Here is a 25,159-nt window from a genome sequence, read left to right as displayed (position 1 = left end):
ATATATATATCTCAATTAAAGAAATAAAGACTGTGAGTTTGAGGAAGAAGAAAAGGAGGTTCATGGGAAGAGTAGGAGGAACAAAATAAGAAGTAGGAAAATGATATAATTATATTATAATTTCAAAAAATAAAATGTTCGTTTCCTTTATTTTCTTAAAAATTCAAAAGAGATGAGTGTATATTGAGACAAGAACTTCTTACCCTGTCCACTAGTCAGGCCCCTCTGCCTCCCTGTTGGAAGGGCTCATTTTGCTGTGAAGGGCCCTGTCCACACACCACTATTCAGGACTCCGAAGCCCTGTTTAGCCCCACCCTCAATCCTTAGGAAGCCTGGGGATACCGCTCCAGATGGTGTTGAGGAGGAGCACATAAGACCCAAGGAAGGAGCCTGTGTATCCATAGGGTCTTGTAGATGAGACTTTCAAGACTATCCACACTACTCCCCGCCCCCACCTCAAGTCTGCCTCAGTACTGCAGAAGAGAAATGTGAAGCAAGCCTTAGACTGGGGGTGGGTACCTGCGCTCCTGCTGATGGAGATTTCAGGGAGAGAAAAGCAAACGGTTTGGGAATGGGAGGGAGAGAAACAAGACCAGAGACCAACACAAGGATTTGGGAAAGAGAGGACCAGAGGGTGAGTTGGTGTCACATTGATCCTAGCTGCTCCATGATCCTCCGGGGTGCGTTAACAGGTACTTGAACGTGAGATTTCCTTCTGCACACCTGGCCCAGGTGGGGCGCAGGGAGAGAGGATGGATGGGATGAATGGGCTCTGTGTTGGAGCATGGTCAGTTAAAAATGGCCCTGGCATCTTTGTAGCTGGACGGCATGTCCTCTGAGGTCAGGCGTGGAGGAGATGAGGTGGCTGTCTGCGTCAGTCTCTGCCCTACATCTTACTATCACTAGACAAGCAGGTATTACCTTCCCATTTCACAGACAAGGAAATAGAGAGGTGGGGTGACTCGTCTAAGGTCACTTTGCTGGTTGGCATGGGGGCTGGTCAGAGCCCAGGTCCTTGTGTACTCAGGGCCTGACTTTCCACCGTTTCTTTACGCAGCTGCTGCAAGCTTCATTTATCTTGCTGTTCTGTTAGATTATGAACCACGTTCACAGAAAGCTGGGGGGGTTGTTTCTACATCCCTACCTAATCTCACATCCTTTCTGCACGCTGGGCTAACAAGCTGTCTCTGCGCTCCCCTCATGCTTCTCAATCACCGTTTGTGCTACAAATACGCTCAAAAGACAAAGGTGTCTTTCACATCATTCCCTCATTAGAACACTTGGCTTTTGTGTGGATGCCGAAAATCTTCAGTCAGTTGTTCGCAGTGGCTCTAAGATTGATTAGGTCTGTTGTTAAGGAGCGTTCTGATTCCTGCAGACACAAATTGGAGAACAGTGCGTATATAATTATGTTTAACATTCAAGCTCCAATTGTAGTGAGTACTGATTATTATGACGGCTGTGCTTGTGTATTCAGGGAAGACATAGATATACAAATACTTTTTTTTATTTTTGAAAGTAAAACACTATTGAAGAAACCCCCAATGTCTCCGTACTGTTACCTAGCCCTGGATGGGAGCTCTTCTTTCCTGCACTGTTTCCTGTGGGCCAGGGAGGTCACGGAGCAGGACCCACCCTCGCTTCTGGGCAAGCCGCTTTTAGAGACCTGGAATGTCCTGTGGCCCTATGGTGATGCTAGAGTTTCAAACTTCTTTTTGAAAAGAGTTTTATTTTTATTATTTTTAATTAGGTGCATGTGTCTCTGTGTGGGTATATGCATGGGAGTGCTGGTGCTGGAGGAGCCAGAGGCATCAGATCCCCCAGAGCCGGAGTTACAGGCAGGTGTGAGCCCCCCCCCATGGGTGCTGGGAAGGGAGTTCAGGACCTTTGTAAGAGCAATATTCTCAGTTAACCCCCGGCTCCGAGTCACCTCTCCAGCCCCGAATCTCAAACTCCTTCCTTCATATTAATCTGCAGTGCCCTGGGGTATGAATTTGAGTAGGAGGGCTCTTCTAGGAAATATTTCTAGAAAGATCTAGGACCACCATGGGTAACCTGAAGTGTCTGCGTCCAGGGTCAGGTGCACCATGGCCTCCATCTATCTTGGTTCTGATGGCTTTTAACCTCTATATCCACCCTCTTTGCCTGAAGAGGAGTTTAAGGATCCACCATAGGAGAAATATGCCACTCATCAGAGCACACACCCCAAAAAGGAAAATGCCTCCAAGACAAATCAGCTAAAATTTCCTCCACAGCCACACCCACATTTATCAGTGCCATAACACCCAGGCACCTGATGGGGTAAACAGAACTCCAGAGCAAGGAGGGAGCCTGAGAGATGAAGAGAGAGACCAGAGAGAGGACTCCATCCATCTGTGATGGCTCTAGGTCCTTGAGCCTCTTATCAGGACCACTTAAAATGCACAGAAGGCTGGAATTCAAATTCAGTCTGTGCTGTCTATTTCCAAATGTCTTATTTATTGTTGCCACCATGACAAAATTTACAAATTAAGTGATTAAAAAACCACACACATGTACTGTTTTACAATCCTGGAAGCCACAAATTGACACAAATGTCAAGAGGCTGGAATCGCGAAGGCATAACCAACCATATCAGCCAGATCTCTCAACAGCTTTCAGAAGTTGCCTGGGTTCTTTAGCCTGAGACGCAATTTTGTTCCTGTTGCCACATCTCCCACTGAGCCTTCTGCTCTTGTTTTCCTATATTAAAGGTTATCGAGACTATAATTGATCTAGCTGCCAGAGATAATCCCACTTCCAAGGTCCTGCAGACTATCTGCAAAGCGCCTTTGGCCACAGAGGTAGCACAGTCACAGTTTCTAGAGCTTGTGGGTAGACATCTTTGGGGCTCAGTTTGTCACATCATACAAAAAGCGTTCCCCCTGCTGTCTGTGACAAGACATGCTCTATTGTGATGGCCCTTCTTTTAAAAACATACACTATTTATTTTTTATTTTATGTGTATGAGTGCTTTGCCTGCATGTATTTCTGGGCACCACATATGGACTTGGTGCCTGTGGAAGTCAGAAGAGGGCCCTGAAACTGGAGTTATAGATGGTTGAACTGCTATGTGGGTGCTGGGAACTGAACCCCAGTCCTCCGGGAGAGTGGCCAGTGCTCTCTTTCCCTGAGCCCTCTCTCCAGCCCCAAGACAGCCCCTTTAAAAGGCAAAGCAGCAAGAAGTGAATGAAGACTTAAGTTCTTGTGTGTGGATGATTACAGTCCACCCCAACAGAACCCAGAAATTCAAACACGTCACTCTCTGCTGAAACCACATAAACCTAAGCTGCAATGGGAAAACCAGACACCAGAAATCTGACTCCAAACTCAAAGGAACTTGAAAGGTAAGAACCTGAGAAGTTTCCACCAAGACTGTGGAAAGTATCCAAATCATAAATTCCCAAAGGCCTTAGTGCTATTTACACACAGCTGTTCTCTGCCTCTATCAGGGTCTCCAGCACACAGGCTCCCATGCCTGTCCACTCTTACATCCCACGGAGACCCCAGTCCTTCCCCTGTAGCAGTTATTGCCTCAAAACTATGAGATTTCTAAAATCATTACTATCACTATTGATGTTTTAGTGTGTGCAAGGTCCATATGTGTTGTGGTGGCACACACGTGGAAAGGACAACTTGCGGGAGCCTGTTCTCTCCTTCTGCCATGTCTGTCCTTGGGGTTTGAACTCAGGTTGGGAGCCTAGGCAGCAACCCCTTAGACCTGCTGAGCCATCTCGTCAACCACCCCAGCCCACCCCTCAGCTAGGCCTCAACATAAATCCACCCAATGCTTATTTCCTTAGGGTAAACTCTTACAAGTGAGTCAGTGGGTGAGAAAGAGAAAGGCTTCCCTTCAAGCCGTGTGACGAGCGTCGGCCAACCTGTTATCGTAAATTGTCAGGACTTACACCCCAACAATTCCTGTCTCTAACTCGATCCACTGTGCGCACCAATGCTACCTCACAATGATTTGCATCTCTTTGGAGGCTTCAAGCCTGGACATCTGCTTTGTATTTCTTGGCCCGAGAAGTTGTTCTTTTATATTGTGCCTATTCAGATAATCTGTCCATCCTCTTAGTGGGGTGTCAAGATTTTCCCATTGCTTTGAGTAAGTATTTCATATACTAAAAGTAAGAGTTCCATTTAGGATTCAAGTACCGACAGATATTGACTGTGGTTTTTTTTTTTTTTTCCTGTAGTGGCTTCTTTGGTGGTGTTCATAAAACTAATTTTTGTATATATTTCCCTATATTGTTTGTTCTTCAATGTTTTAGTTACTCTTTTTGGGGGGTCATATAAATATTCTTTTCCCCCTGGTCCTGGGGATTAAACTCAGGACCTCAAAAATGTCAGGCAAATATCCCTGTAATATATGATATATATGATATGTAACAAATTGACATGACATGGTAAAATAAATATAACAAAGTACTTTGCAACAGGTTCTCACATAACCCAGGGCAGTATGAGACTCACCATCTGACACAGGATGATCTCGAACTTCTGATCCTATTGCTTCCACCTCCCAAGTGCTGGGATCACAGGTATACACTGCTACTCCTGCTTTATGCCGTGGAGGATCCCACCATGGCTTTGTGCACACTAGGGAAGCCCTCTGTCACCTGCGTAACATCCCCAGCCTCTCATTTATATTTTCTAAGGGAAATTTTATGCTTCTATCTTTGAAATATTTCAGTCTGCCAATATTTATTTTAAAATGTCACCCAGATTCCAAATCTAAACCTGTTTTTCTCAGACGCTTACTCTCCTGTACCAATCAGAGTCACTGTGCCACGAACTGCTCTCTACCTAGAGATGTGAAACACCTCTTTGTCCTACATCAGCTTGTTGTCTGTGACTGGGTCTTGAAGAATGCTCAGTCAGGAGGAAGGTCAGCAGTTGCTTCAAAATCATGGTAACCAACTAAAACATGGAGGATTGGTGGAGGGTAAGTTTCTTTCTACCCATGGCATGAAATTGCACTGTGTAACATGAAAAGAGGCCATGACTGCTGTGCAACTTTGGGCTTGCAATTCCTGACACTGCTGAGCTGGCGAGATTGCTCAACAGTTGAGTTTGGTTCCCAGCTCCCACATGAGGACTCATAACCACCCTGACCTCAGCTCCTTTTTCTGGCCTCTATGGATACCTGCATTCCCACATGAAACACACACAACACACACACACACACACACACTTAAAGATAAAAATGATCATCTTTAAAGATGATAATAATTCACCATGTTGTATTGTATACATAAAAATTTAAGAGGGTAAAAAATTCCCAAAACATCCTAGGAAAGATAGACTTCAAAAATTTGAAATATAGATTCCGTATAACACTTGGGAAGAATCTTTAAAAGGTGTCCTTAGGATCTATTTGTGGAATTCCATTGATCCTTCCTTTTAAGGTAATTTACTTGGCAGAAATTCTGTCTTGATGAGGAAGCACAATGCTATAAAATTGTTCTCATTAGCACATTCATCATCCAAGGAAGATTCAAGTTTCTTTTTCAGAACCTTTAAGATAAAGGAGAGTTTGACTAGATGACACTAAGGTCACCTTTAAAAATAAGATATATTTAAAGTCACAATGTCCCTTTAAACATGGAGAGATTTTGTACCATCAAATTTCATAATAGACGTTGGGCAGTGGTGGCCCACACCTTTAATCCCAGCACTTGGGAGGCAGAGGCAGGTGGATCTCTGTGAGTTCAAGACCAGCCTGGACTACCAAGCAAGTTCCAGGACAGCCTCCAAAGCCACAGAGAAACCCTGTCTCGAAAAACAACAAAAAAAATCATAACAGATACAATGAAACTGAAATACCTAAAACATTTGAACACTGGCACAAGGAAAGGTACATCCGTAAGCCAGCAAGGGAAGTCCCCAAACAGACCTAGCTGCACACAACAAGCTGACATGGGATAAAGTGGTGTCAAGTCTTCTGGGAAAGAGCCGGTCATGCCACAGTGACTCTGAGACGGGAGGGTGAGCGCTGAGAGAGCTCAATGTGCTATGGCAGCATCCCCCATGCCGCTATCAACTACAGAGTAACTGGCTTGGAAGCACCCTCTCAGAGCACAGCCCAGGTGAAGTCAGGCACAGTAGCTCAAGAGCATCTATAATCCCGAGCTTCTGCAGCAAGATGGGAGGCAGAAACAGGAGAATCCCCCAGGCTTGTGGGCCAGCTAGCCTGGAATATATAGCATCAAGTAAAAAGAGACCCAGTCTCTAGCAAGGTTGTCCTCTGACTTCCACATGTGCACACACACACACACACACACACACACACACACACACACACACACGTTGCTCTTTTTAGCAGGCACTCTGGAGATCTGAACTCAGGTCCTCACGATTATATGTTACCCACTGAGCCATCTCCTCTGCTCTCCATGTCTTTAACAGACATTTTGAGGCTATGGTGTTTTCCTGATGTGTGATTATTTAATTTGTTAATATAGTAATTTAGCTCCTTTGCAGCCAGGGTAAAGTGAGCATAGAGCAGGCTGGCTGTCACCCTGGTCTTGGCGGTTCTCAGAGTTCCCTGTACCACACTGTGGATACTGAGGTGCTATGACAGACCCTTATCACTGCTGTCTGGTACTTACTTATGCCTTCTGATCACTGATCACTGTTGGCATATTTCTTTTGTTTTACATAAATCAGACTTAAAAGTTTTATGATGTGTCCCACCTTTTGGTTTGGTAAAACCATTAGTCATCTACAAAGTTCATGTTGGAGAACTGTACAGTTAATTTACAGAAAACTCAAAACTGCAAAAAAATTACCATAATGTTTCAAGTAAGTTTGCAGTTTTAATTGGGTGGTGTTCATAGCTGCCCTTGTCAGTGTGTAGCCTGCAGACCCAGTGGGTGGGCATGAGTGCATTTCTTCTCCAACAGGAATCACTGCAACCCTCCTGTTCAAGTCAATGTCTATCACTCTCTCCTTCCTTTTTACTTCCTAGTTCTTCTGCAGAAAACAGAGAAAGGACCCATCTCAAAGGCTGCGAATAAGAAGCTGTGTGCTATGGGAGCCCCTTTAACTGCTCTTCAAAGAAAGCCCACCAAAATACTCCCTACCCATGTGCCTATCAAGACAGAAAAAGGTAAACCATAGACTCAGACCTGAATCTGTCACAGACTGGTGCATGCTGGGAGGCCTGAGGGTAATCTCCATGCAGAAGGAGTTTAGGCTGCACCCTGAGCATGTGCTCCCAGAGCAGTTGCTTTGTAGTTGGCAGGCTGTGTGTGTGTGTGTGTGTGTGTGTGTGTGTGTGTGTGTGTGTGTGTGTGTGACGGCACACATGGCTATCGATCCTGTTTGCAATAAAGTGAGCCACACAGATCTAACCCAAAGCTTCCTGCAAAGCACCAGAAAGCCCTTAAGACACTTGTCACTCAGGGCACTGCCCCATAAGACACCTGTGGCTTAGGAGGCATGGCGCCTGGAAATACTGCCCCTGTCACTCAGTACACAGTGCCCCCACTGCTTCCTGTCTTTGAGAGGCTAATCCCCTTGGGTGTGTCCCACTCCAGCCTGGACTATCCATGTAGAGGAGGTTCAGGTTAAAGGCAGGATGACAGTCACCAGCTTTCAGGAAGACCACGGATTCACTTGCCATTGGAGTCGCCAGCATGTCCACTTACAATCCTCAGGAAGGCTGCATGTGCCAGCTGTCTAGGCTGAGCAAGTCTTCCCATCATCTTTGAAGGCCAGTCCATAGCAAAGTCCTTCATAAATGCTGTCGTGCTTATTCGCAGTGAGGGAAATTACTAGTCGCAAAAAGAAAATCATTAAGACTAACTTGTTTTAGCGTTAGTGCTCAGCTCTGCCAATGCTAGTGTCTTATATGTCTTGTTGTTTTAAATAATCAAGACTGACTTAGGGAGCGCTTTCCAGCTTACAGGACAGTAGCATTCCTGGAGCCTGTATAGGTGGGTAAGTTAGTTCTACTCGGGAAGCAGAATGTCACAGAGGGTGTAAGGATATGGTTGGTCACTGCTTCTGGGAACTGGCTTCCCTACCACACACTAGGCTGGAGCACATGGCAGGTTGGAGTCTACTGCCAGGGTCAATGCCCTAGGCACAACGTTCTGACACCACGTGTTAGTCTAGTCTTTGTAAACTTGATACAAACTAGGGTCACTTAGGAAGAGAGGAGCTTTAGAGGAATCGCCTCTATCAGATTGGCTCAGGGCCATGTCTGTGAGGCATTTTCTCGATTGATGATTGATACGGGGAGGGCTAACTTACTGTGGGTAGTGTCATCCCTGGGCAGGTTCTGGGTTGTACAAAAAAAGTAGTCTGAGAAAGCCATGGGGAACTAGCACTAGGCATCTTCCTCCCTGGTTCCCGCCTCTGCTTCTGCTTCAGTTCCTGCCCCGACTTCCCTCAATGTTGGGCTGTGATGGAGACTTGGAAGCCAAATAAACCCTGTCTTCTTCGTGGTGTTTGGATGGAAACAACCCCCACAGGCTCATATATCTGAATGCTTAGTCCCTAGTTGATGAGCTGTTTGGGAGGATTAGGAGGTGAGTGAGGCCTTGTTGGAGGGTAGTGCCCGTCTCAGTCTCTCTGCCTGCTACATAGATCAGGACAGAATGCTCTCAGCTACTGTTTCAGCGCCACGAAGGTCCGTTTCCCCCTAGGAGGCTCACGTGGGAAATGCTTTCTTTTTATGAGTTGCCTTGGTTGTGATGCCTCTTCACAGCAATAGAACAGTAACCAAGACACCAGCCCCCCACCCCAAAGTTGCTTTTGGTCGTGGTGTTTATCATAGTAGCAGATAGCAAAGTAGAATACACTATAGTGTTCTATTCCCCGTGCAGATGGAATCTTCAGAAAACTGGCATGGGGCTCCCATGAGCCAGGGGCACCAGTTGGTGAATGGGCTGCGGGGAAACAGATAGATGTGATACCTGCGTCAGGGTGAACAGGACCCAGGGAAGAGGATAGCTCTAGGTTCAGGGTTTGGAGACAGTCTACAAGGAAGAGGGTCCCTGACTCCTTGCCAGTTCATTACTATCTGGGTCCATGTTCACACCGGCCAGGGTGTGATAGCTGGTGTTTGCCACAGGGAGTAGATCTCTCACACTCATTGGCTCCTCATGGACACTGAAGTTACACAACTAAGATTCGGTCTGCATCCGTGTCAGGCCTCCAAGGTCTTTATTCCGCCCCACACTTCTCACTGTGGCTACACTCTTGGTGGGGGATCCACCCCAGACCTGTGAATTAGAGTCTCAGTGATGGAATTGATCTGATCCACAGTAATCAAAATAAAGATGACTGATGTGCACATTTATTCATAAGATATTCATTCTAAACATACTAACCTATAAAATCCACGATCTGTTGTTTATGACAACTTATCTCGGCTTGGACTAGCCATGTATCAAGTGCTCCCCAGTGGGAACAGTGTGTTTCTCACACACTGTCTGGAAGCTTTTAGAGATGTCTCCTTTTTAGGAAGGCTCACACATATAGCCTGGGCAGCAGGGGTCTTGGCTAGTGGGGGTGGGGAAACTCTCTTAGTTAAAAGAAAATGTTGACTGAGCCAGGTTCTCTTTCTTTTCTTCTTTGAGACAGGATTACTCTGTGGCTGTGGCTGGCTTAGAGCTTTCTGTGTAGACCAGGCTGGCCTCAGACCCTAAGGCCTGCTTCTGTCTCTTGAGTGCTGGGATTAAAGGCCTGTGCCCCCATGCCTGACCTGAGCCAGATTCTAAATAATGCCAGTCTTTGAAAAAGGAGGAGAAGGGAGTGGCTTGGGGGTGAGGGTTGTAGTTCACTAGCTCAGGAGTAGAGTGCTTGTCTGGCATGCCCAAGGCCCTAGATGTGACCTCAGTAATACAACCACGTATACAAAAATTACAAGATGCAGTAATGGTCAAAGTTCACCCTCGTTTTACAAGTGTCCTGAAATGGCTGTTTCATCAGGAGGTTCTGATAGGGAGTACCTGGGACCAGACCCCTGCAATACACTTTTAAAGGAAGAGACCACTATAGGACCTCAGCTGGTCTAGGCTGAATGGCAGGACAGACAGACAAAGGAAGACATATAGGTTCTGAGAATGGACACTCATAAAGATAATCTGGGTAAGTTTTTAAAAAGTAATTTACTGCACAGGCCCCCATGTTCCAGAGTTTAAGCACAGTGCTATCAAATGGGAATGATTTCCCTGCTTAGACATCTTCCAACAAGTATGAGGAAGGCGACCAGAAGGACTGATTGTCTCCTACTGACCCAGAAACTTCCTACACCGTGGCCACCCGAGGTGCCCAGCAGAGAGGGACACTGCACGCATTAAAGCTGAACCAGAAAAACACTACTTTTATCCCTGACAACAGACTTTGCAATCTACGGGGTCTCCTGACACAGTGTCTCATCAGGATCTGCAAGGAGGTTCTGTCAGAAAGCACCCATGATCAGACCCTGAAAACACATGGGAATCTTGACATCTAAGAACAAAATTTACCACAGAACCTGAGCTAGCCTAGGCTGAACAGTAGGGCAGACAGAGGAAGATTATACAGCTTTGTGTTAAGAAAGAATGCAAAATATCGAGGCTAGACACATGTGCTTACATGGTATTCCCATGTGCACATGCTATCCATACATATATATGCATATGGGATTACACACACATTTTGTGTTAAGATGAATATCTAATTTTAATTTTTATGATATTTTATATTCATTGTGTGTGTGTGTGAATGTGTGTGCAAGCAGAGGTTAAAATCGCAGAGGTAACATATTCAGAATCCTGCATTCCACTATCATCTAGGTTTGAACCCACACCCCCCACTTTCTGGTGATCTTGGGCAAGTTTGATAACTTCCTTTTTGTCAAGTGTAAGATGCAGCTGCTAAAATTACCTTCTTCTTTGAGTTGCAGACATTAAATGATGCTAAATAGAACAGTACACAGCACATAAATCTGTTAGTTCACCCTGGGACTATACATGTTGGGATTATAAGACTTTAACATGATGAATAAACACAAGTTCATTGTGACATATTGCTGAACTCTCACAGCAGCTTTGGCCATTATGTATATTGATTCAATAAGATGTAATTAATAAAGGCTCAGCTTCTATTTGTAGGGCTCATGCCTTTGATATTAAAATTAGATTTTTGCTGAGACAGGAAGATTGCTACAAATTCAGTCAGTCTAGGCTACCTATGGGTTCCAGGCCATTCTGAGCTACAGAGTAAAACACTGGAGACAAAATGACAGAGCCAGAGAGATAGCCAGAGACAGAGAGATTTATCTGAAAAGGCTGGGAAATACTGACCCAGGCTTGAGTCAGAAGCTGCCCACAGTGGTCCCTGTGGTCAGGACTTAGGAGTCTGCCTTCTCTCTGCTGGCTTTTATTTAACTGGGTGTCAGTTGCAAAGTGTGCTGAAAACTGACTTTAATAGAAGATACCAGACTTTATAGAGGCATGTCATAGCCTGTCACAGTATCGGGAAGATTCGTTTGTGGTGGATGTCAGAGTGATATGTGACACCTTCCCCTTCTGAGACTTCAAAATGCCTTCCTATATCTACTGGGCAAGGTGTGGAGGGGTGCTTGCCATAGTACCCTGAATAGAGATGAGAGGAGGCCCATAAAAAGGGCTGCTATGAGCTGCTGAGTGATGAAGGGGAAATAAAAGATGTCCCTTCTGGCTCAGGGCTGCTCCATCTCATCCCATTTCTCCTAGGCTCAGGAATTCAAGAAACACTGGTCACAAAAGGGTGAACCATCAGGGAACTGGGCTATGACTTTAAGTTCAAGATGAACTGCAGGTTTCAAGGCTCCACAGTGTAGAAGCTGTGACTCTAGCTTGAGCCCCCCAGAAACAAAGCCACCATCCTGCCTCAAAGTCACTGTGTACTTCCCATTATTCCAGATGGGCCAGTGGGGAGAGGGAGCTTTGAGGTGAGGGTCCTGGTTCACTTCAAATTCAAACCTGACTTGTTCCAGAAAGGGATGGGGGACTGTCACTCAAAGGCAAGAACATCTTGCTTTTAAGGGCAGGCACCACTCAGCCCCTGCCTCCCACCAAGCTCTAGAAAAGTGTGACTAAGACCTAAGTTCAAAGACTCATAGGACCTGTGCTGATGGGAACCTGGGTCTATATTTTTATTCAGTCAGATGACGGTCACAGCACTGAAGTGTCAGATTCACTGCCTCAGCACTCAATGACAAGGGATAAAAACCCTCCTAAAGACAGTCTTGCTCCATAGGACTTGCTTCTCCAGCAATGACACAAAGCATGGAGATCAGCAGTGGGTAAAAATGGACAATGTGTGAGGAACTCTTCCAGTGCACACACAGAGCAAATGCCTCATCCTGTAAGAGGAATCCCACCAAGAAAGAAGTTGGGGCACAGGGAGGCCACATCTCCCAGTTGTCCTCAGTCTGTCTTCACAGATGAGAGATGTCCCTAGGGTTGGCGACACCAAACGGTCTTCCACTTTTCTGTTAAAAGTGAGAAATTTCCAGTGTATACTTCCTCCCGGTACAATAAGGTGACCCCCAGGTGGCTGGTGCATGGGAAGTAGAAATTGAAAATGTATTTAATGCACTAAGCTGCTAAACACTTGAGCTTGAGTATGTTCAGAGCACTTTTCAGTTAGTCTACCACCAAGCAAAGTCATCTAACACAGGGCCCAATTTATAATAATGGGCTGAGGATCTTGGGGTGGTGAAATGGTAAAGAGCTTGTCAGGCAAGTCTGAGGATTGGAGTTTGTCCCCTGGGTCCTATGCAAAGGTGATCATTGAGAACAAACTCTACAAAGTTGTCCTTGGACTTCCACACACGAGCTCTAGCACATGTGTCTACCAGCATCATACATATAGTAAGTCAAATTCTTAAGAAGCGCCAAGTGCAGCTGGGTGGTGGTGGCACACGCCTTTAATCTTAGCACTCAGGAGGCAGAGACAGGCAGATCTCTGTGAGTTTGAGGCCAGCCTGGTCTACAGAGCAAGTTCTAGGACAGCCAGGACTACACAGAGAAACCCTTTCTTGAAAAACAAAACAAGAGAAGAAGAAGAGGAAGAGGAAGAGGAGGAGGAGGAGGAGGAGGAGAAGAAGGAGAAGAAAAAGAAGAAGAAGGAGAAGGAGGAGGAGGGGGAGGAGGAGGAAGAGAAGAAGAAGAAGAAGAAGAAGAAGAAGAAGAAGAAGAAGAAGAAGAAGAAGAAGAAGAGTTTGTGTGATTCATTCACTGCTACTGAGGTACAAGATGTTGTAAAGCAAAAAGCTAGAAACTGAACCATCATGACCCAGGAACCCCTGCAATTAGTTCCTGCAAAGAGGACTGCCATTTGAGAGCCACAGGGCCATGAAGGTATGAGGAGACACTCAACTGGATGCTAAGGCCACAGAGAGGGCTGTGCTGCCACCAGGACCTGGGGCTAGACTTCATTCAGGGCACAGGGCACAGGGCACAGGCACAGGCACAGGTGGGGAGTGTGCTGTGCTTGGAAACTGCGCAGCCTGACTAACCCTCCGTGACCACCAAAGCTGCTAGACACCCAGGATAAGGGAATGACAAGTTCTTCAAGTAGACATGATTACTGTAAGCTTGCTTGCACTTTAGTTTTTGCATCTGGTCATAACATTTGTAAATCTGAGGCATATCTTTCAATTTCATTTTTTCCTATGAAAACATCATGTGTATCTTCCTTTGTCATTGCACATTTCATTTCTTCATTAGCAGAGTTTTTAAAAGCATATCTGTGACTCTGTAATTTGGGAGGTGGAGGCAGGAAAACCAGGAGTTCAAGGTCATCCTCAACTACATAGTGAGTTTGAGGCTAACCTGGGCTACATGAGACTGCCTTAAAAACAACCAATGTTATCATTTTTTTGTGTGGCAGGGTTTTCTTATGTAGCCCAGGCTAGCCTCAAATTCCAGCCTCAGCTTCCCAAGTGCTGCAATCACAGGCATGGAACACCATGCCTGGCTCAATTACACAATTAAAAAATTAAAACAAAAAAATGTATGTGTACAGGTGTTTGCCTGCATGCATGTGCGTAGCTAGCTTTCTTATATACCCCAGGACTACTGGCCTAGGGATGGTACTGTCTGTAGTAGGCTAGGCCCTCCTATATCAATTAATAATCAAAACAAGCCCCGACAGACATGCCCGCAGGCCAACCTTATAACAACAATTACCCAATTGGAGTTATTTTCAGGCAATTTTAGGCTGTGGCCAATTGACATCAGGGCCTGGAAGATAGCAAATTGCTCAACAAACATATGCTGTGTTCCCAGGTCATTTTGGACCTTGGATGTCAAGCTCCTTTCCTCCATGTCTGACTAGGAAATCTACCCTCTTCCTCAGGCCTCACTGCCTTCAAGCCTCTTATCACCTTGGAGGTTTCCTGTCCTGCTTCTGTAGCTCCAAGGATCAAGGCAATCAGAATCCTTTTCAGATTTCACTAAGGCAGACACAGGACGGCTGGTTTTAGGATGTTCTTCATTGAAGACAGAGTAATGGCCCAGCCCATGTGTGACCTCTGGGTCTCTACATGTGTCCTGATGTCTGTGCTCCTTGGGTCAGCTGTGGCATCCAGTACTTTCCCAACAGGACTCTGGGGCCAACTCTTATCTAAGCAGCCACGTTTTGCATAGGTGGACAGAGGGAAGGTGCTGCTTCTGTAGGACATGGGTTCTGTTTTTGGCAGGATGGCTGCCTGAGAGATGCTCTCTTTGGCCATATCACAGCCACAGCTTGGGAGAGTAGCCAATCATATGGGAAGCCAGCTTAGCAGCTCTTTAGCAAGGTGCAACTGAATGAAATGGATGAAAACTATTTATATGGGAACTTAGGTTAAGAACACTGAGTCTTCATAGTTTACAAGTGTGGCTTCTTGAGAGAAGTCTATCATGGTGTGTCCTGGCTTTGTCTGTGTTTGGGATGTCACAATCATCACCATTGGCCAGGCATGATGGCACATCCCCATAACCCCAGCTCTTGGGAGAGGCAGAATGATTAAGAGTTCAAGGCCACTCTCAAATGCATATTGGGTCAAAGGTCAAGGCCAGTTTGACCCGTCTCCAAAAACCAGACCAGACCAGACCAGACCAAACCAATCATCATCCCGACCTGGTTGATCCGATGTGATTCTTTGGCACACTTAGTTCTCTTCAGGGCTGGTCCACAGAATGTTCTCAACAATGTGTGGGAAATAAAGGTTAAACACTAAAAACAACAATACAAAATTCTATGATTTTATCACTAGCCTTGCTTCCTTCAAAGATGATGGTTGCCCTTCCAGCTCATCCTGTGCCAAGCCTTCTTGAAGTGATAGATCTGCCTCCACACCTGTAGCACTGACCACACCTTTTGGGTGTGGTCACAGGTGTGGATGGGACAGGTGAAAAAGAAAAGGTTCCGGGTCGGAAGCCCCTTCGGGTCGTGGAGAGTATGGGGAGCAAGCTCTGTCTCCTCGGAGCAGGAACATCACAGCAGTTACTTACTGCTTTCCGTGTAAGTTATTTACTAATAAACTCTGCTTCATTTATTGGTCTGGTGAATCCATATATCCAAGCCATTACCTTCTCCTTCCTCTCCTGGCAAATTGGATCAAGGCACTCAGCCAGCACAAGCTCAGGTAGGCGGCTTCCATAGTTGACGGCCTATTTCTGTTCTTACCAGTTAGATTATATGTTTACCAAGTGGCCATTGTGTTTGTGCTCAAACCTGTTTAAGTCAGTTGTACTCATTATTGTATTTGCGTAATTTAATTATATATTATGTAAATCAATGAAATATCTGCACGGAAGGAGAGCTACTGTTCCTGTGAGTTTAGGGTTTTGGAAAGGCCTGATGAAGATGAGCATGTCAAAAGTGATCTGCTGTCATGTTTCTATGTGGGGGAAATGGGAGGCAGACACAGGAGAATCTTTGAAAGCATACAGGCCAGTTAGCCTGGCACATAGCAGAAAAAAAACCAAGAGACCCTGTATCAGACAAGGATTGACACCCACGTCCTTGCACTGCGTCCTGAATGCCTCTAGGGATTCCCCAGATGCTTTAGAAATACTGGTCATGTTCCTACTGACAGGAAAACCAAGGTACAGGGAGACCTAAGGGTTCTGTAAATGTCTCTTAGTGAGCCTGGGGAGCAATCCATTCCCACATTTTGTATTCTGTTTTCCCCCAGAGAAGCCTCCATTTGAAAAGCAACAGATACAGCATGATTTGCTTTGCAAACAGTAGCAGGTAGGGGCCACCAGGAGATGACTCAACTGGGAAAGCGCTTGCTGTGGAAGCCTGGTGAACTGAGTTCCGATCCTCAGCACCCAGTCAAAAAGTCAGGCACAGAGGCACAAATCTGCAATCCTGGGATGCAGGGACAGGAAGATCCCCAGTGCTTGCTGGCCAGCCAGCCAGCCTAGCCATATAAGCAAGCTCTTGGCTCAGTGAGAGATTTTGTCTCAAAAATAAGGTGGATGGCTCAGCACTTAAAGTTGCTTACAGTCTTGTAGAGGACTGGGGGTTAAAGTCAGGGTTCAGTTTCCAGCACCCATATGGTGGCTTCACAATCACCTGTAACTCCAGTTCCAGGGGATTGACACCTCTTTTGGCTTCTGCAAACCATGCACACACAGGCAGGCACATACCCGAAAATTAAGAGAAAACGTTAAAAAAAAAATAAGGTGGCAAACAATTGAGGAAGACAACGCATGTCAGTTAGTCTTTAGTTTCAATGTGTACAAGTACACAAGTACATACACACCTGTACAGGCATGCACGCCACACACATACACACAAGTAGCAGATAAAATGAGGAAATGGATGATAACAGGGACACACCCTGGAAGGCAGGAAGGCGCTCATTCCAGCCCCTCGGCTCCTCTACGCAAGCACTAGGCAACCACGCACAGGTGTGTGCGGTTTTATCCCAAACCGTGGCATAGCAAGCCTCTTGTGCGAGAGACACTGATTTGAAACAGGTGAACCAGGTACCTGGGTCAAACACGTGAGCCTTCTAATTTTAGAATGACTTCAGCTTCACACGTGGGAAAACCATAGACAATGGAACGGGGAAGCAGTTTGAAGTTCTGAGAAGCTTTTGTTAAAGGAGGTGAGCCATGAGGAGAGTCCTGGCTGGCTGGCTGGCCCACGTTCCGCCTGCTTTGTAAACAAGAAAAGTCTTCAAAGGCTTTCCCCTCTAATCCGCCCTGCCCTCCTGTCCAGCCCAGCCACAGCTCTCATCTCAACAAATTGGAGTCTACAGTCCCTAGTAATGTCTGACCTGGCCACTATCTCCCCAAGCAAGCGAGAGTGGTGACATACCCTACAAAGAACTCCACAGTGAAGTTTCTGTGTTCATCACTTTTGAACAGCCTTCCAGATACTAGATTAAACAAGCCCTCAAACACACGAGGTCAGGCGGGTGTCCATAGACACTGGCCGAGGAGGAGTCCGAGGTGGAGAGAGCCACTCTGAGGAACATGCCAGCGGCAGGGGCCTGACTCCCAGGGACCCAGAGGGGCCCTCACCACACCTTCGTGGTCACTACGGTGAGTTTCATGAGAAAAGAACCAGATGAGCGGCCTGGGAATGTGCAGCTGAGGGTGAGGCAGAGGGCTGCCCAACAGCTTCGTGACTGGGTGCATTCTGTCCCTTTTAAAGGGGGCATCCAAGAGTGCCTTTTGAATATAGGTCCTGAGGAGGGTGTAGCCGGGGTTCTAAGCTGTGGGGGCCGACGCCCTCACCTGCCTCCAGCTGATGTTTCCTTTTGAGCTTTATAAACAGATACCCAACAAGGATTAAAGTTTATGCTCCAAACGTCAGAGCATTGATTTCACTCCTGAGGCAGTCTATGGTTGAAACGGAACACAGAGCAGCCAGTGACATGCCCAAGAAAGGTTCACAGACTATGTTGTCACCTGTCATGTAGGCTCCTGAAGAGCCAGGCAGAGATGTCCAATTCTTTGTAGGATTTTAGCAACTAGAGGCTCGAGACCTCAAGATACAAGAGCATCCTTGAGATGCAACATCCCAAGAGAATCAAATGCAGCTGTCCCTCTGTATCCAGCAGAGAAGGACCAGTCCATACTGAAACCCAAAGATGCTCAAGTCCTTACAGGAAATAGTGTAGGCTATACCCTGAAGCTACACACATAGTCCCACACATTTTTTTAATGTGTGAGTGTGTGGTGTGTGTGTGTGTGTGTGTGTGTGTGTGTGTGTGTGTGATTGTTCTTCACTGTATTTATTGAGGCAAGATCTTTCAGTTAGTCTAGCTAGCCAACTTGCCCCAGGAATCGGCCATCTTCCCCTCTTAAGTGCTGGGAATAAAGGGAACTACCATGCCTGTCCCTTTTATATATGGGTTCTGAGGATCTGAACTCTGATCCTCACAATTCCACAAAGTCATTTCCCTAGCTCCTCCCACATATTTTAAATGACCTCTGCATTACTATAATATGCAAAACAATGTATAAACGTTGCCATATTGTTGTTGTAAACATCTTGAGGAAGCAAAGTCTATACATATTTAGTATGCTTGCCATTTGACTTCTAAGATGCAAAACCTGTAGATATGGAGGGCCAACTCTGCATGACAGTCACACCATCACTCACTGCTCAACTTAGTGCAGGCATCTGCAAGTGATCACTGACTGCAATGCTCCCTAAAAACCTGAAGGCATTCTCAGAATCCCTACCAGGCTCCAAGGCCTCTCCTTGACCATCAGGACAGCCATGTGGAGATTCTCAGGCCATCGCTTGCTCGGTCCCACAGATGAGGAAACCAATCTAAGCAGATACTTGAGGACTAACCTGCTTAGGAACTTGGAAAGTCTGAAATCAAGCAGGCCCCACCGCAGGATTCTGGTCTCCTCCCTGAGGCCCATGTTCTCCACTGTTCCACCCAAAGTAAATGCCTGAGAAGCCTTTACTGATGCAACCCGTTTCCCACACCTCTGGCACCCTCCACCCTCCATATTTGGGGATCTAAGAGAACGAAACAAAATAAGATCTTACCAAGAATGGCCAAGGGCAACTGCCTGCCTGCTCTAATGGCATGGCCCCCAATCCAAAAAAAAAGGAACAAACCCTGTGTTTTTCTGAGCTGGGATCCCACCCTTGATGGGTACACGGAGCCTGCAATTTTCTCTCTGCAATGCTCTGTAATGCTGGAGTTTTACCCTAGGTCTGCAGAGGGCCTTGTGGCACCATTGTCACTCAGTAATGTATTAAACCAAATGTAGATCATTGGCTTCTAGTTCTGATCAACAAAGTGGACAGCTGTGCGCATTTGCTACTGTCCTGAAATTCCTCATCCTAGCCCTAATGGATGCTTCTGGAATTTAGTTTAGAAGCCCATCAATACTCAGGGAGGGGGGAAGAGTTCAGGATACAAATGAATAAATTTTCCAAAACAGAATTCATCTGAAAAAATTTATACTTATTGGGCAACATAAGAAAACACCAAAATAATCACAAATTAATACTGAGGGCTGGGAAGATGGCTCAGTCAGTAAAGTGCCTGCTGTCCAAGCATGAGGATCTGAGTTCAAGCCCTGGAACCCATGTTAAGAAGAAGGATGTTGTTAAGTGCTTTTAATCAAGTGCTTGGAGACAGAGGCAGGAGGATTCCTGGGGCTTGCTGGCCAACCAGTCTACCCTAATCAGTGTGCTTCGAAACATTAAGAGACCCTATCTCTAAAGGATGGACTGTGTTTCCAGGGGTGACATCCAAAGCTGTTGCCTGTCTCCACAGGCACATTTGAGCTGCCCCCGCCCCAGGATTTCAGGCCTGGGGGTGGCAGAAAGGGGCGGAATAGACTGAGCAGTCCTATAGGTAAGGTCACCTAAAGGAAGAGAAAGTAAGGCTGGCAAGCCTTACTTAGTCACCCAGCCTTGGCCTTTGGAGAGTTGACCATGACACTGTCACCACTGTTTGAACTTAACTCCTGGCCCCTCCCCCTGAGTCCTAGGACTCAGATTCTAGAGTGTGCAAAACCAAAGAGAGCTGGTCCCATATCTAGTCATTCACCCTACCAAGAGCAGCCAGAGTTCAGACAAGCAGCCACCTCCCTTGTCCCCAGAGGGGAAATGACTTTGGGGTCTTCTGTACAGTGCAGTGTGCCTCTGTTCTGGGCTGCCATCCGGAGCCTCAACAGGTGCTCAGTCATTGCAGAGTCCAGGGGGCATAGCAGGGGACAGACTTGATTTGGGGGCCTCTGTGTGAGAAGGGTCCATTCTAAACACTTGCTGATGTTGGGCACATTCCCTTAGGAGGAAATCCAGAAGGGAAAGGGGGAACTGGGGCTTCAGATGGGGTAGGGCCTGTGATTTTCTGGCTGAGGGATCAGGTCTGCCAAGAGAGCCTACAGTACTCCAAGGAGGCTCAGCAGGAGCCACTCCAGGGCCTTGAGGGAGCAGACCAAAGCAGGATATCGCCAGACTCTGTATGAATAGACTTGAAGGGGTAACATAGTCAAGGGCATCCTTCCCACTGAGAGTGACATCAGGATTTGCCACCATTCCAACTTGTCTCAAGAGTGACTCAGTAGCTAGCCGGTCTCCATTCCACCGGCTGACCCAGCCCCGAAGCCTGCATGTTTCACGTGCACAGTTTAATTTCGAAGGGTGCAAGGCACAGCAGGGTCACTCAGCCAGAGTCTCAGCTCCCAGAGCTGCCTGGAGGTACTTCCATCAGGTACCAGAACAAGTGGTGACTCCTGCCTGGATTCATGTCTAAGTTCCCTCAAGCCCAGGCTGTAAGTGTTGCAATGGCATCTGGTACTTGCCAGATGGCTTAGTGGGTAAGTGCCTGTCACACAAACATGCGTACCTGAGTGCATGTACACACCCTGTCCCAACACACAGAAAAGCAGGAATCAAAATTATTAAGACAACCATTACCATGTGCAAACACTAGCTAGGAACCTATGAAACAGGAGGGGTTTTCCTGAGACACAGAGTCAGTGAGGGCTTTGTCTCCCAGCACTCAGAAGTATTGAGAGAGGGCAGAAAAGGGGGTGTTGGGGTGAGAATAACTAAGCAAAGGTCACAGGTCACTGGGCACAAATGGACAGGAGCTTTGGAAATCTAATCATCACATGATTGGTAAAGTATGGACAGCATCAAGCTCAGCAGGCCCCATTTTACCTTCCACATTGGTTATCTAAACAGGTGAAGGACTCTGAATGGGCCGCCCCTGAGGGAAACATGCACAGTCCTCTTGGGCCATAGTGAAGGCTTTCCAGTATTTTCTTCTCTGCCTGCCCAGAGGAAATGAGACGGTTCGAGGACAGGCCAGTGTCCCCGGGAGGAAGCTTTCCAGATGTGAGGCTGGACCCATACCCCATCCACACCCAGGGAGGACGGACTCACCACTCAGGGGGGATGTGCTGTTCTCCAGAGCCTGGCACACAGCTAACAGGATACCTGTGGAGGAAGCAGAGAGCGTGGGTAAGTGTCTCCTCAGAAAACTACTGCCTTGGGGGTCAAGCAAAGACCTCAGGATTTTATTAAGGGGCCAACAAGTGTGTCTGGCTACCTTCTTTGAGGGGCTCAGTGCAAAATGAAAGCAGGGGCCCTTGTGCCAAGACTGGGGGAAATATGCTCATGGTGGGGGCATAGTACACAGGAAACTGTCAACAGTGCTTTCTCTGGCTGCATTTCTTTTCTCGTGTTGTGGGGTTTTCTGTTTGCTGCGTATGTTGTTGCTTTCTTTTGGGTGTGAGAGTACTCACAGGTTGGGTATACAGGGACAGATAGACGTCCCTTAGGCAGCAGCTGAAACAATGTACGGAGACATAGCTGGGGTCTAGTGAGGTATGTCTGCTTCCCTGGGACAGGCTTCCCCCAGCCAAGAAGGATGGTGACCCCAAGAGCATTGCACCACCACAGCCAGGATGCGTGAGGATCCTGACTGAGGATAGCTGAGAACTGTCATCACACTCTTCTTTGCTATGTCATGGGTGTATTCATGTATGTCCAGGTCTCAGTAGGTACAGAGCATGGCAGGGTCAATGACCCGTGCGTGGAAGCCCCCTGATGGCAGTAGACAGGACCCTGAGAACTAAGGCTCCCATTGATTTCCCTTATAAGACACAGACTCCAAGACAGCACAGCAAGGTCAGCATGGTTCTGTGATCCATGAAGCCACCTCTGCCAAGAGGTGACCTGTATGTGCCCTCGTGTTACAGTGGTGGACATTTCCGAAAACAGAGCAGAAAGCTCTTGCAAAGAAGTAAGCTCTTGGGAGCTCTGCCATCATCATGAATTAACTTCCTTGACCAGAGAGGCAGAGAGATGCCTCAGGCAGCCCTGAAGAGGAGGCTAGGCTCCAGACAGACTATTCTAGAAGGCTGATCCCCTCAGCCACTGCAGAAATCAAGGTAGGTCTTGTCTGTCCCTCTACCACAGCATAGGACCCACGTGACCTTTGAGGTGCAACAGTGGGCTCCTGTTCTCAGAGGAAATGTTTCCTTCCTACAGTCCACACGTTCATAGGAGTCTCCAGACACATCTGCCCCCCACACACCCAGGGGTTCATTCCTGCCAGAGCCAGAAAAGGTTGGGGGTTGTGCCCGCAGAGCTATGGCAAAGTCACGTCCTGATGCTGTGGGCACTGCCACAAACCACTCTGGCTGAAGTCGGTCAGTGACCAGTAGTTAGTCAAGGCTGACATGGAGATGCCTGGCATACCTCAGGACAGAGAGCATGACCAGCCTGTCAGCAACTGTCCCCAAACCACTGAGTGATCCTTATGCCTCCTCCCTGCCTGAAACCAACCTGTTAGGACAAACAGCACAAACCCAGCACTGAGCCTGGCCCTGCCAGCCTCTGCAGCAAAGGCAGGAGATCGGTGTGCACTGGGGACAGTCCCCCACCTGTCACAAAGCCCCTGCATCCTTCTCCTTCTCACCTGTCAGCTGCCAATTGCCAAACTCCTGAAGGCATTTCAGGAAGTAATTAATGGCTACAAAGAACGCATGTTCCTCTGAGGAAAGACTAACATTTTGTTTTTATTTATGATTCTAGAAAGGTAACGAATAATAGTTTCCTTCTGACTTCCCACCACGTCCTGGCTTCACTCTGGCTGCTATGGGCCTGACCAGGCAGAACAAGGCTCGGCCTCTCCTCTTAGGTGTGGTGTGCCACGGTTCCACAACCTGCACAGATTTCTGCAGACATCCTCATTGTGTGCTTTTCATGACCCTACAAGCAAGTTCCTGCCAGTCTTCCTGCCTGTGGGGATGCCCAGGAAACTGAGACTTGAAGTTTCAGAAATCTGCCCAAACTCTTACGCTACATTAAAACATGAGTCTACCCACTTGCAATGTGCAAGACATTGTAGCGTGAATGCGCCTGACTGGTCACGGCAGACTAGCAGATATGTTTCCACCTGGTATGACCCTCCTGGCTTAACCTGGCAGGCCCAGAGGCTACAACTTCACCTCCTGGGATTTTTCTCCTTGCCCTCAGTTTCCCCATAAGCCAGGCCCGAGCTGCTCCACTAGCATATGTGGGGGGAGCCAGCAGCGCCCCCCATGTGGCCTGGTATGAACATGTGGCCTTCTAGGCCTTCTAGGAACATGTGGCCTTGGTGGACATGAGGCTCTGAGAAGCCAAGGGGCCACCACAGAGCTGGCTTGTCAGCACCAGGGCACAGAAAGATACAGTCCAGGCTCAGGCTCAGCAGCAAGCAGGAGCCATGAGTCCCTCTAGGCTGAGTGTCAAAGCCACCTGGCACTGGTCCTGAGGATCGGAAGGCAGGCTGTGAGGCCACCCAGCCAGTACTCCTCCCTTGGGGACAGGCATCCTTTCAAGGCTGTCATGCCAGGGTCTCATTCTCATGGCTGTCTAAATAGCTCCAAGTTGGGAAACCCCGACTGTGGACTTCAAAAAGAAGAGGGCAGTGGGCGGTGCTGAGGGGAAGGCCTCACACAATGGAAGAGTGTGCTTGGGGAAGCCTGGTCCCTGTTCCCAGCACAGAGCTGGGACCCAGGCCTGCCCTCAAGGCAGAGTGAACTCACCACGCTTGTAACACAGCTGTCTGCCACTCAGAAACTTCAGACAGAAACAAGGCGATGAAGAAGGCTAACCCATGCTTTGGAGTTTGCAGGAGTGGACACCCCCAAGTCTATCTGTGATGGAAAAGTGGGAAATGCCATTGAGAGAGGCTGGGCAGCCAGTTCCCTTGGGTCCCAGAGCAGGGGCACCCACACTTCAGCCCCACTCCTGACTGAGATAGAGCCCTGGACAGGGACCGAAGCTGGGCTTTCAGCCTGAGACAGAACTGTGTCCTCAATTGCCCATCACTTGGCAATCACTTCCTATGGGGACATTCATCTGTAGTGCCAGGCCTGAGGGGGCATCTTCAGGTTCCTGGCTGCACCAGCTGAGGTGAGTGAGGCCTACCCTGGCCTCTGTTGCAGCCTGTGTTTGCTCCTAGGCTCCTGTCTCTCCCACTGAATGACTCAGTGGGAGCCTAGCAAGAGCTCCGCATGTTATCTGTTTGGACCTCTGTGCCTGGAAGGACAAGACTGAGTGAGGGTCTGGTGCTGAGGGAAGACAGGGAGGTGGATCATGGTCACAGCAGGCGCCTTTGGGTGCAGATGCTCTGGGTTCAACAACAGCACAGGGGAGAGGGGTGGGCAGGAGCAGGACTAGAGTGGGCCAGAAGGATACATGAGCCCTTGGGGGTGCTGCTAGCCTCCCTTTCTTCCTCTGTCTCGTTTGAGGAGCACAGAAGGAACCAGGTGTGCAGGGCTCCCAGTGGCACAAGAATTCTTGTGAATGGGTGACCAGGTCCTAGGCCCTGCTGGCATAGACCAGCAAGTGTTTTGCCTCACAAATTCCCCAGTGGAGAAGAGCCTCCCAGTCTCTCCTGGGAAGAGGTGTCAGTTTACACTTGGGCCCTGCTCCCAGAGGTGCTGTGCACACGCTCCAGAGGACACCAGGCAAAGCTGCAAAGGAACCTTGGAGGAACTGGCCAGACAGGACGGGGAGAAGTCTAGGGAGAGTGAGGCAAGGTGTTTGGAAACACAAGAGACCCAGGAATGAGTCACTAGACAGATGGCCCCATGGGACACAAGGCTCTTTCCTTAGTCACCCTACCTCCAGAGCAGGCTTCCAAATCACAGGCTGGACCTTGACATCCAGG

At 47.7% G+C, this 25,159-nt stretch overlaps 1 protein-coding gene and 1 long non-coding RNA gene across 2 annotated transcripts in view; one reads left to right on the top strand and one right to left on the bottom strand.

Annotated features, from left to right (window-relative positions):
- The window catches only part of Tgfa (transforming growth factor alpha), an 89,421-nt gene that overhangs the window by 33,392 nt on the left and 30,870 nt on the right, over positions 1–25,159 (bottom strand). The window contains exon 2 of the mRNA XM_005071102.4: positions 21,379–21,432. Coding sequence (XP_005071159.1) covers positions 21,379–21,432 — 54 coding nt within the window. The remainder of the gene's footprint in view (positions 1–21,378; positions 21,433–25,159) is intronic.
- On the top strand, positions 21,187–23,314 carry LOC110341059. The gene is made up of 3 exons (XR_002382942.2): positions 21,187–21,456; positions 22,197–22,388; positions 23,035–23,314. It is a non-coding gene; the product is annotated as an uncharacterized LOC110341059 (long non-coding RNA).

Source organism: Mesocricetus auratus, unplaced genomic scaffold (genome assembly GCF_017639785.1).
Source record: "Mesocricetus auratus isolate SY011 unplaced genomic scaffold, BCM_Maur_2.0 Super-Scaffold_100676, whole genome shotgun sequence".
Taxonomy (NCBI): Eukaryota; Metazoa; Chordata; class Mammalia; order Rodentia; family Cricetidae; genus Mesocricetus; species Mesocricetus auratus.
This window is presented reverse-complemented; position numbering and strand designations above follow the sequence as displayed.